The 13,057-nt window shown below is 34.1% G+C and overlaps 1 protein-coding gene across 2 annotated transcripts in view; it reads right to left on the bottom strand.

The window, feature by feature from the left end:
* Window positions 1–2,107: 2,107 nt before the first annotated feature.
* The window catches only part of LOC135212089 (transcription initiation factor TFIID subunit 3-like), a 124,897-nt gene continuing 113,947 nt past the window's right edge, over window positions 2,108–13,057 (bottom strand). For both annotated transcript variants that reach the window (XM_064245465.1, XM_064245466.1), the window contains one exon: window positions 2,108–6,450. In XM_064245465.1, coding sequence (XP_064101535.1) covers window positions 6,435–6,450 — 16 coding nt within the window. In that variant the 3' untranslated portion in view covers window positions 2,108–6,434. The remainder of the gene's footprint in view (window positions 6,451–13,057) is intronic.

The following is a 13,057-nucleotide window of genomic DNA, read 5'->3' as shown; positions in this document are numbered from 1 at the left end:
TTCGTGTCGCCCAGTGAAATCCCTCCCCCCCCTAACGACAAGGATGACCACCAGAGGCGCGGCAGTCGGCGTGGTGCATGGTGTAGTAGTAGTAGTTGCCGTCTCTGCCTGTGGGTCGGCCCTCTCAGGAGGGGGATTTTGGCGTAGGTGAATTCTAAATGGCAAAGAGGTTCGTGGTAGTGGTCTCACTCGCCCCAGATACCATACCGACACCCTCTTTTTATTTAGGGTGAGCGAGTCAGTCATACAGACATCCTCCTGAATTTGTTTTTTCTCTGGTATATGTTAGTATCATTTACCTTAGAAATAATGAACTTGAGGATTATTTCACTGGGCGACACGAACCCTCGCCCAGAAATAGATTTTTCCTTCATCAAAATCCCTTTTATAGGACTCTGAACATATTTTGTTCTCATGTTGGTGTGTTAGAGGGCTTTTTCAATTTAATAAAATTGTCTATACAATTTCGTATTGTTTCCTCTGTCTTGGTGGTTAGTTGGTTATATGTACCTACAAAGCACTCATTACAACCTCAAGACGAAGCATGTTTGGTGATGATAGTTATTGGTTCAGAAGTATTTGATCTTCTAGCTTTAGAAATTTCTGGTTTTGTAATTCTATTGGTCCTTTTCTGTAGTGATAAGGACTGTTGGTTTGAGCGGTTTTGTTTTATTGTTATTAGAGGAATATTTGGGTGTTGTGGATGGTTGGGGAGTGATAGTTATATTTTGGTTTGGTTTAATGGTATGATTTTCATTAGTATTATTTCATGGGAATTGTAAAGAGTGATTGATTCTTTACTGTCCAGATCTTGGCTGTTTGATTGGGATTGAGGGTAATCATGTATTTCCACTTGTGATGAGGTTAGCACAATATCTTTTTTAAAATGCTCTCCTGGTGTAATTGGAGTTTCTTTGGATTAATTATAATTTTCGATATTCACTTTTTTCCCCTTAGATGGGTTTTGATCCAGTATTCTTTTCTTTTTGTCAGTTTGATTATTATTATTATTATTTTACTCCTCTTCCACTGGAAGTTCTTTTCCATGGATATCCTAGTCTTCAGTGTTAGTAGTGGTACTGGTGGATATATCATCATGCTTGTTTTGGGGTTCAGCATTATTGATATGAGAATTATTATCTTGAACTAACTGACGGAGATTCAGGGATAAACTTCCAATGGTCATCAACTGTGCTGAATTTTGTCCATTAAGGGGCCCAGGGGTACTAAAAATTTTAGGCGTAATTATCATAAAAATGAGAGAAAAAAAATAATACATTTTGAAAAGATATCATTGGCTTTTCGTCAAGTTAAATCTTCCTCCAATAGCACTGAGAACTGACTCCCAAATGTTTGCATCCCTATTCTACCCTACCGCCAAAAGGGGATGGCATAACATGATTAGTATGGCCCAAGTGTAAGCAATAACCACTTGGCAGGACTAAGAGTATTACGAAAATACAATTATCCCCATCTTAATCACGTCATGGGCAAACTGGTCAGAATGCAGAGTTTTCTATTCCTAAAACCAGGCCCCCCTGGAATCCGTGGTCCAGCTCCACAAAATAGTTCCACTTGGAAAACCAGGTCCAAACATTGCCGGGTAGATGATGGGTCTACCACAGTTCCCACTATTTAGCTTCAGATTTAACTTCAATCCAAGTTTTGATATGTTTTCTTATTTATTAATGGAAAATTTTGACAAAAGTGGAAAAATCCAGATTTTAATCCAAAAATATATAATGTTATATGGGACTCTTGGGTTTGAACCTAGGAAGAAATTCCTGAGGTTCGAGCCCCCCCTCACCACGTCAAGGTGGTCCGAAAATGACGGGGCCTACAGGGGCAACTTAGCAGGTGACTCCAATGACTAAAGTGCCTATTATGGCAGAGTTCACTTATAGAACTCACCGACGGGAAAAGGGCTAAAAATACTGAAGAGGAGAAAATGGAATATGAATGTTATTGAGAACTGGCTTGTCAGTCTCTAAAGAAATTAACATTTTGCAAATGAACTAAGATTTTGCTGGTAGCAGTGCAAACTCATAAAAAGTGAGTTAACTGGCCGATATCTATAAAATAACATTATTAGGTTAAAAAACTATGGTCACATTTATAATAATTTAATTACAAATATCTACAAAGTCAATAGTAAACAAACACCAGAAGTGGCAACAACCTGAAAAACTTGTCTGTCCAAAATTATTCAAAATGTATCTCAGCTACACAGTTACACTTTGTTTCTAATTATGAGCCATTCATCAGGTCACTCGAAAAGGCAACAGAAAATGGCATACTTCTTTTAGTTCTTATATACAAGTAAAATTGGAAAACCTTTTCTATTGTGCATAGTCTTGCATTCACTTACACAAAACATTGACATCACAAAATATTTCATCCACAATATACTGAATTATAACAAGATAAAAACCTGTGGTAACATTTACTTTCAAGGACATTTATACCAAGGTCATTTAAGAATACTTTAACTTCACAAACACTTGCTCAGTCTATTTGTAAAACCAGGAAATTTCAAGATGAGAATGAAACCTTACATTAGTAGCAGAAAACCTCTAGAATTCAATGTGATATACAGGGGCTGACTAAAGTTATGTGAGAAAATAAGAAACTAGAAAATTGTAGAGAGGAGCTGGATCAAAGGGGCACTTTTTCCCTTTAATGTATTTACAAGCATGAGGCATTGGAATAACAAAAAAAGATGTACTATTGAACATCTCATGACATTATCCAAGTAAATATAAAAAAAATTATAACCTGATAATTAAGACAATGATAAAAATCATCCCAATATAAATGAATGCTCTGCATACATTTTACCTACAAGTAAAAAAATAAGCCAACAAACTATTGTTACACTAGAACAAGCAAAACTTTTACTACATAAGGCCACTTTATCACCCACAAGCTCTACCGTGTGTGTGTGTGTGTGTGTAAGTAAGCAAAAAGCACTGGGGGGTGGGGGGAGGGATTGCAAGGCTGAACTTTTCATAGCATATTTAAGTACTACAGTATTCCCTCCCTTTCAGTTCTCTACTTCTTTATAACTGTGAATTATGACATTAGGGGCAAATCAAGAGGTCCAACAATAATAAACAACAAACTATGATATATAACATAACGAAGATACTTGAAAAAGAATTCTGATGCGCTTCTTGAAAGGGCATAAAAGATTGCAACTAGGTAAGACCAGTTGAGTCACATTTCTGAATCTGAAATGCTGTCTAGAGGAATTTGCTCTTCAATAAGGAGGTGAACTTTGAAGAAAAAAAAATTAATTAGAAGAGGTAGAACATTCCTGTTACCTTTGAGAAGGCAGTAAGATAGAGTAGTAATAGTCTACAAAAGTAGAAAGAGGCTGCAGGAATATTGAGTGTGTACAAGGCCAATACTACTCTAAGCAGCAGAGTACGTATAAGGGCACTGACAGAGATAGTGGAAAATTATAAAGGACGTGACATTAGAATGCCACTGAGATGACCAAGATCTTGAAGACACTGAAAATGTGATGAGAAGTGAGGAGGAACAGTTAGTACAGATAAAATAGTACCAGACAGTTATGGCATGACAGGCAGGATAACCCATTCCATGTATAAAAACTGATAATAATGATGCAAGATGATTTACAGTCTGACTTTACCTAACATGATTTTGTTTAGCTAAAATGCAGACCAATAAATGTAAATAAGATGACATCTGACTGAGATTAGTATTAAGGGTTCCGTTACAAAATTGATAAAATTAATATCGATTACTTAGGCTAAGAGTTTCTCAATATTGTAATAAGTTGGTTATTAGTCATTATATTACCAATTGGAGAAATTTTGAATCATGATACTTTTGCCCATAATGGTACTAGCTTTCATACAGGAAATGTAAAACATCTAATCATAAGTATGATTTATGGGAAATTCAAAGATTAAACTTCTCGGGGGTGTAATGATTGTAATTTTAATACTAAAACACTATTAAAATATGCAAAATCAATTATTTATTCTTGTTTGTGTACTTAATTTTACTGCAATAAAAATGGTAAAAATATAACAATGTAACGTAATGTCTGCAAAGAAATAGTTGAAAGTATACAATTTTCACATAGTAAGTAAAAAATACTTTGATATATGAAAGCAATTGTTTGGTCAGATGTACATGAATACATGCATACCATAATTTACATATTTTTTTCTGCATAACTAAAATTATACATTTACTCCAAAATAGCCTCATGACCTGCTTCCCTTCCCTGTGCTAACAAACATTTAACCTACAATCTGACTAGTTGGTGCCCCAACATTTGGTGCTTTATAGTCTTCCACTCCTCTCCAAACATTACTTTCAGTATACAGAGAAATCTTTCAGTGGAATACATATTACATTTAAAATATTCCCCCACTACCATGGCAAACCCTATGAACAGCACAGCTACCACATAGCAAATGGATATGTAAGGCCACAATATGAGCAAATCTAGGAAGGTACCATAATATGGTACTAGTGCACAGTAGGAAATATGATAAAAAAAATATTTTATAAGCTTCCAATACAAAAAATTAATACAGAAGACATTCACTAAACAAGGCCAAGGATACACAATATGTATGAGTTAAAATTTCTGACATACAGTATGTAATATCATAGTAAAGCATAAACATTCAGTTCTTCAAGAAGAGAGCTTTCAAGAAAATAATTAAATTTCTATTACTGTATAAGAGAATGCTTCAGTATTCATGAACTTTGTAGTAGTCTGTATTGCAACTATTAACTTATTGTACTTTTAATATAAACTCTTGATACTAAGCTTAGCAAATCAGCAAGGAAGATATACTTCAAATCTGCATGACCCTTAAAAATACAAGTAGTAATTTGTGATACTTTTATTCATACAAATGATAAAGCAATGATGTGTGTAGATCCCTTATTTTTGTTTTCTTCACTTCCATTCACATCTCAAGCATTTTTACTTAAAACAACTTTTTTCATTACTTTAACTTTACTGTATTTTGTTCCACAGCTGTAGTGCTATTTCCTTTGGCTTCAAATATATTTTCCTCTGTGCTAGTTTTCAAGACATATCCACACCACCAAATGATAAGTATTCATTATACTGTATGATTTAATGACAAGTTTAGGTATGCATTACCACTAATAACTAGTGAAAAAAAATCAAAGGCTAACACTGCCCAAGTATGATTACTCTTGTATAGCTGATTTCTTGTGATTTACAGCTACCTTTCAAGAATAAACCTCAAACATTGGAAGACATTTCATTAGAATCCATGTTTTACCAAAGATTGAGAATGGAAAGTCATGGTAGGACAAAGTGCATGAAAATTTTTAGCCATCATCTTTAAAAATGATTTAGGTGTTATTTCCAGGCTACTCAGCGACAGACAGAACTACTAACTGACATAGTATATGCTCAGCGACAGACAGAACTACTAACTGACATAGTATATGTAAACTCATTCCTTTCACTGTGAAATGCCCTAAAAATTTGCTCATGCTAAAGCCCACATAAACAATTCTTATGTTTTCTGCTACATTTTGCTACCCAACACAACGACTCTATAGCTGGGTGCAACATCTGTACTAGTGATATCTTTACAATTTAATGTACGGTGCTCTACTTTGGTTTTTGCTAAGTTAGGTAGCCAATTCCCATTACATCAAGCCAGGATGGTAAGCAATTAACAAACACATAATAACAATAACAAAGTAACCAGCCAATGTCAGAAGCAAAGATGTTAATACTATACAGATAAACATTCCAAATAAGCCATCTGATATACTTAAAAATATGCACATTTAAAATGCAGAACTCTGTTACATACTGTACATGGCTTTGCCATAATGAACATTGTACAACATTTATCTCTCAGATAAACCTTCAAACCAAACAGAGCCAATATCACAAGACATTTTAGAGAATAACTAGATCAAAAGCTGCATCAAATTTTTACACTGCATATTGTTATCTTCTGATAAAAAGAACTAGTAAACTAGGCTGGCTTCTTCCCTATCAGCTATCATCAGAAACCATTATTCAACATTTTATACAAAAAGGATGATTCCCCTTGGAATACAAAAGAATCTGTGAATAAATGACAAAGGTATATGGAGAAGATATCTATGACCATTCTCCAGCCCTACAGCCAAAATAGTACATAGGGGTAAACCCAATGACCATTTAATCATGACAGAAATTCAACTGTTGTAAAGTACATGTTATGTGCACAAACATGTACTGTCAGGTACACTGGTGATGAACATCTAATCTTAATTTAAAAGTGATATTCTTTTGATGACTGCTATAACTAGGTCCTTTTCAGAACATGAGCTTTAGTTAAGTGGAGAAGACTGAAAGCTCTTCCTTACTCAAAGAAAGATATCCACAGAAGTATTACCGGTACTCTGCTTTAAGGGGATTCAAATCTGAAAAATTAAAAAAAAAAACTTTGATTTCCTCTGGCATGCAACTTGAAATGAAAAGAATGGTCTTTGACCCCTACTTCATGAATGGAAAATAAAAAATATTAAAAGATTGATTGTTCTAGTCCTTTGGACACATTCATAATGATGAACCATTTTCATAAATAAATAGGTGAAATTATATGCACAAAAAACTGATGAAAAACAAAAGTAAACTTACATATGTACTGCATATACTCACACCAAGCAATCTTGCATACAATACAATCAAATATGCTAGATGTAGCAAACTACTAAGCCACATGGAGTTACATAGTAAAAAATATCCTTAAGTAGTGATATTTAGCTAAAAATTGGGAAACACCAGCAAGAAATAACTTTTTTTCCTTATTTTCTGTCATTGTTTATTTTTGCCAACTGACTTGACCTCCAGCCCAACTGAGAACTTGCACAGAACCAAACTAGCTAAAAAAGGGTTCTGCAGGTATCATATTATATTCAAAACATTAACTTAAAAAATCACACACATGTTTATAATAAAAACTATTTCTTTCAATGTTTGCAATTTAGCAATGTTTGTTAGTATTTACTTGTAAGTCCACATAAATACAAGCAATTTATCAGTGAGTAATATAATTCACTTCTTAAATGTTCATTTTCATAACTATTTAACATTTTTTTCTTATATTTCAAGTGCACATGCATGTTGTTATGACCAATCATAGTAATATTCAATGTTAAAAATTTATATGTGAATCATAGCCTAAAATTCTGATGAATATTATAGTTTAACCTTTTACAGAGTAGTAAACTATATACTTTGATTTTGTAATTCAGTGCATGGTGCAATCCACAGAAATTATGCTAAAAATTAAAATTCTAAGTCATACGATACATGAGTATACACAGTACATGAAGCAGAATTTGGTAATGAACTAGGTAAATTTTCAATAAAACTACTTGCACTGCCATATGCCAGTATTAAAAGTATATTGAATACCCTGTATAAGATATAAAGCCAACTAATTCCTTCCTGGCACCTTTCTTCAACAGTATAGCAGTGGACATAGTATAGAAGGTTCATAAATTCAAATTTCACCTTGAGCAGATTAAACTTCTGGATATGTAATGAACTGGAAATATGGTCAATTATATAATAGTAATTGATAAACCTTGAACAAGATTCACTTGACAAATTGTATAGATTAATAAATGGGGTCCAAAGGGCTAACATATGCTAAAGAAAAACTAAGAGCAAATAATAAACAATGGAAAACATTCTTGATGAAGACTTATTAGTCAATGCCAGATGAATATAACTACCTTTATTTCCAATGCCATGGCATCCTTAAGATATAAAGATGGTAATATCATAGAATTGCAGCCAATCAAATTGTTCACCTCTAATATTAAAAGGTCTAATAGAGGATCGAGTTGTCTGTGTCATTATCCATAATGTGTATGTATGCAGGATGTGTTATACACACACAATTTATCTTTCCAGTAACCTATTTTAGTCAAGCATCTTGTGTTTAACCCCCCCCAGTCTGGGTATTGAATACATACAATCGCATATGGCCCAAGGCAGTGGATGGGTATTGTATATATACGATCAGGATTTGACGCCATACAGTTTCAATGAATCTTGGGGGAAAAATGTTCCTAGTTACATATATCACTATTGGCAACTCTTCAGATCACCTTATACGTGTGAGTGAGCAGAGCTGCCTTCATCCTTGCTCCAGGAAGGAAGGGGAAATGTGGTCAGAATTTCCCATCCATAGATGTGTCGTAAATGTGGTAAATATTTTACAATAAATATGCTAGGAATTTGTTCCCAGTTTTATATCTTATCTTTATGATATTTTTTGAGCTACATTTTGAAACTGACAAAATAAAATGTGAAAAAATAGAAATAAATCTTATAACGGTAAAATTAGCGTATTTTTTATGACTGTCATATGGAAAAGAGGCCCGCAAGGGGTGGAAAATATTCTCTTACAATTCCCTGTGGAAGGTACATACATTTTTTTGGAATTTTTTTGTCTTATACCATGTAAATATACATATCTTCCTCTTTCCATTTTTTTGTAAATATACATATCTTCCTCTTTCCATTTTTTTTTTTTTAAGTTTTTCTCTCAAATTGGCCATCCTTAAATTTAGCCCAGTCATGGGTATATGCATTAGCGTAAATTAGCCCGAACTGTGAGGGTTAAGCATTTATACTTGCTGCTCCAGTGTTCTATTTGACTTTGTTCACTTTATTTCATTCCTCTAAAGGTGGCGTTCTATTGCATTCCTCTAGAGGCAAAGTACTAAGAGCAAGGCAAATTGCATGCTTGATCAAGGAGAGGCAACAATTCTTATAATTTGCACTACTCTGTGAAGTGATCAAGCATGGTTTCCAACATCATGTGCACTTTTCTATAATATAATTAAAATGACTATAGTATTTCCAAAATGACCAGAACTCTCTGGCGGGGCTGTTTGGGTCCTCCCACGTGTTTAATCTCCGCATATCTGCCAAATTTATAACAACAGAGATAAAACCATTTCTCCCGTTAAAGACATCACATATCTTTTCCGTTACCAACAATTCTAAATCAGTCACATGGGTTCAAGATTGATAAAGTTTTTTATATGTAATAACAAGAAAAGGAATCAGATTTTCTATCAACATGGGATCTCATTTTGGTGCTGTTGCCAATATTTCAAACAACTCCACTTGTTTTAATCTACAGATAAACTGGTTAGATTCTCTCCAGGGGCACTTTCGGTGGTCACGGTATATGTTCAGAGGCATTTCTCCTTTCTACAAATACTTGATTTCATAACATTGTAGGTATAAAATAAATTGGTGAGCAAGGAAATATGAAATACAGCATAACAGAGTAAGTTTGACGAGTAAGAAAATAAACAATGTATCCAAACAGATCTCTCTCTCTCTCTCTCTGACAAAATAATAGATAGGAAACTGACTGAATATTGCTTGACTATGATATGGCAACAAAGTTTTGGCCTGACTAAAGCATAGAGTGACTTTGACACCGACTTACAAGTCATTCCTGGTCATCTCACAGCCATATTTAGACATCAACTTCACAGCCGAGAAAAGGCAATCGTATACAAAATAAATAGGTATTTATTAGATGAAAAAGTGAATGGAGGGCCTATGTTATCCCATACAGCTCACGCTCGGACAGCTGTAAGATTTAGAATTGAGAGAGAGATCGAGAGCATGGCAGAATAGGAAGATTAAAGTAGGTACTACTTGGAAATGAAAAGCCCCTATAATCTTATAATTATAGCCTCAGGGTTTATCTCAAAGACATTCAAAGTTCTGTCACACATGTGTCAGTTGTTGTTTTTGTAAAATTGACAACGGTAGATCTTTAAACGCCACACCAGAGAGCTTTCGTCACGGTGGCAAGACTATAGTAATGGTACATTTCTTTCTAACTACTAAACCTCTTGTACACACTCAATCCAGGGATATGATGTCCAATTAGTTTTGAAGACTAGCACATTTTATAATATTTTACAATTCCTCAGAGAATATCTAGTATCTCTTTCCTTCTATGACTGCAAGACAATGTAAAAACATTTTATTTACAAAATTCACATTATAATAAAGTTATTTAGAACTACAGCACAGCAGTTCTTAATTCACAATAGACATAGTAATGTGTATTTACACTAGCATAAATGCTAGTATTTTATATATAGGAAAAGGAAATATTTATAAATACAACACACTGTTTATACATGATGTATGCTCAACCAGCAATCTAAAAAGACTGACTTTACCGAAGTACGAATACAGGGGGTCCACTGTATACAATTCATGACTGACTCATGACCTGCTTAAACATTGTCAATTCAATCAAAACAATAGTATCGAATATAAAACCTCTGTATGACAGTTCATCTATGTTTTTGGGCAATGTTATGCTGTTTCGCAACTTAGCACATAAATAAGCAAAGTAGCTGGATAGTATTTTCCTTTTTGTTATAATTAGTAGTCCTGTAAAATGCTCTGAGCTTTGTTAACAAAGCCATAAGAAGTCTTTGATGACTCATACAACTAGCATATTTCCTATGATTTTACTTGAAATGTCAATAATTAGAGTAATGTTTGAGGCAGGTCTGTTAAGTGACCAAATTTGGCAATGGCGGCTCTGACTTACGCCATTCTGATCTTACACCACTTTTTAAAATATATTCATAAAAAAATCAGTTCTGGTATTACGGCAATATAACTAGGATTCTGAGAGGCTTAGCTATAGGCGCTATAACAAGGCCACCATGAGAGTTCACTATAAGGAGGGGAGACAACCAGTTTATTACCTGGCCAAAGCTTAAAAGACTGTTTCTTTCCCCAGGCTTACATAAGCGAGTCTCTCTCTCTCTCTCTCACTCTCTCTCAGCTGGAACATAACCACCACCACAACCTGGAGCTACCATGTAATAATACATATAAAGAGAGAAAAACCTCAACTAAGTGCATTTATCTGCTGATTTCATGTGGAGCACATAAGATATCATAATGTATCACACACTTTGGTCACAATTTCTTTAAATTCCTCTAAAATTGTTAAGAGACAGAAAAGCCATATTAAAAATGAAATACTAAAAGTTTTATCTAAGTTTTGATGTATGTGTGTGAGCATAAAAGTCTGTGGCTAGGATTACTCTGCTGGAGTTGTTTATAACCACCCTACCATCAATACCTCCCTCTCTCTCCAACGTGCCATAAATTACCAATACGTATTGTCATTTCGCCATAAATTACCAATATGTATTGTCATTTCTATCTCTTAAAGGTATTTTACTCCTATGTATATTGTTAGTTATTGGGTACAGTATGCGAAGGTTTACAAAAACCATATTCCATCCAAAACATGTTATATGCTCCTTGAACTTGGGCATCAAGTCAACATACTTCCATTGTAAGAAGTCTTCTTCTTTCTTTTAACCCCTATGTCAGTGACACCATATTCTAAAGGCTCTTAAAAGATATTCTACAACATTAATACAAATGAAATTTTAAAATGTACAGTTTTTGAAGTACTTTTGTTTGACTATATTTCACGTGTATTACAATGTTATCATAAAGTGCTCTTTGGCTATAGTGCATGAAACTTTTAACACTAATGAAACAAGAGAGCAGTGGTTTTACCACCAAACATTCCTAGTTTCTCTTTGTTCTTTGGCTGTCTTGTGATAACTTGTAAATTCAGTAATATTGTGTTAATGACCATGGTACAGTTGTCTTTTTGAGAACTTGTTGCTTTTTTCAGCATTATCCATTTCATCAAAGAAACATCTTATTGTAATCTTCATGTTTTACTTGTTTTCAATTTCAAAACTTTAAATTTTTATAAAATATTACTGTGGGTCTAACACCTTACCTGAAGGCCTCAGCACCAACTATGTAAGTGAAAATTGCTCACTATTCAAATTTAAAAAAATACTCTTCAATATACAGTACAGTAACATAATTTCATATTTCATTCATCTCACTGAAACTGTAAATATATGACACAACCATAATTTTGTGTAAGGAGTCAGCAAAATCTCTGCTACTTAGCAAAATTTTGGGATTAATTCTTGCTAAACATACTATAATTCAGTACATGGTAACTTTATGTGTTAATCAAAGATATGGAGAATGGACTCATCCCCATGTTGAATGTTTACAATTTTCCATTGTTATTTTTAGCAATGATTAAGATTTTTATATTTTCCCAGCCTAGAAAAATACAGAAGGCTGGAGTGAGAAATTATGATATGAACCATTCAATAAGTGTCAGAAACACCCTGAAAAGGTTCATTAAAAACAGCAACCCCACTGGGGATTAAGATGAGAACAGCAGCTAAATACTGGCAGTCCCCAGTTAACGATGGAGGTTCCATTCCCGGGGGGGCGCCAATAACCGAAAATTGTCATTAAATAGAACATCACAATAATTATGGTAATAGTGAATGGCGTTTACTACACTGTAAGTGCCAATAAACCACTTACCAACGGCAATAAACCACTTACCAGCGCCAATAAACTGCTTACCAACGCCAAAAATTGCTTATCAGCCAATAAACCACCTAATAATGCTGATAAACTGCCTACAAATGCCTACACCACTTGCTGGCGCTTAAGTGGGGACTGCCTGTATTTGCTAGAGAGCAGAAATTTGATTTGAATGGTGGTAGTAGAGGAGCAGATTACATTAGGTTATTCATGGATGTTGAAGGCATGAGCATCATGGACTATAAAATAAATTATGGGGCAGTATGAAGAAACTATGGAAGGATGTGGGACTTGAAAAAATGGTAGCAATCCAGGAAGTCATATTACAAACAACAAATGTATCAAAACATCACATAAAGAATTACTGGTCAACTGACAATTTTCTATATAAGCATAATTCCAAAACTTTTGCCCATTTATAATTTTTATATTTCCTGTATGCACAAAGAATATGTGTACTGTACGTATTAGGGAAATTAGACAATAATTTAAAACCTGGGACACTGTTGCGCTTTCAGCTCTTTAAAACGTGCAGTAGAAATATGCACATCAGATAACGCAAGCACAAAGTACCTAATT

This window comes from Macrobrachium nipponense, chromosome 40, assembly GCF_015104395.2.
Source record: "Macrobrachium nipponense isolate FS-2020 chromosome 40, ASM1510439v2, whole genome shotgun sequence".
NCBI lineage: Eukaryota > Metazoa > Arthropoda > Malacostraca > Decapoda > Palaemonidae > Macrobrachium > Macrobrachium nipponense.
The sequence above is the reverse complement of the archived record's forward strand: the minus strand, read 5'-3'. Positions and strand labels throughout refer to the sequence as shown.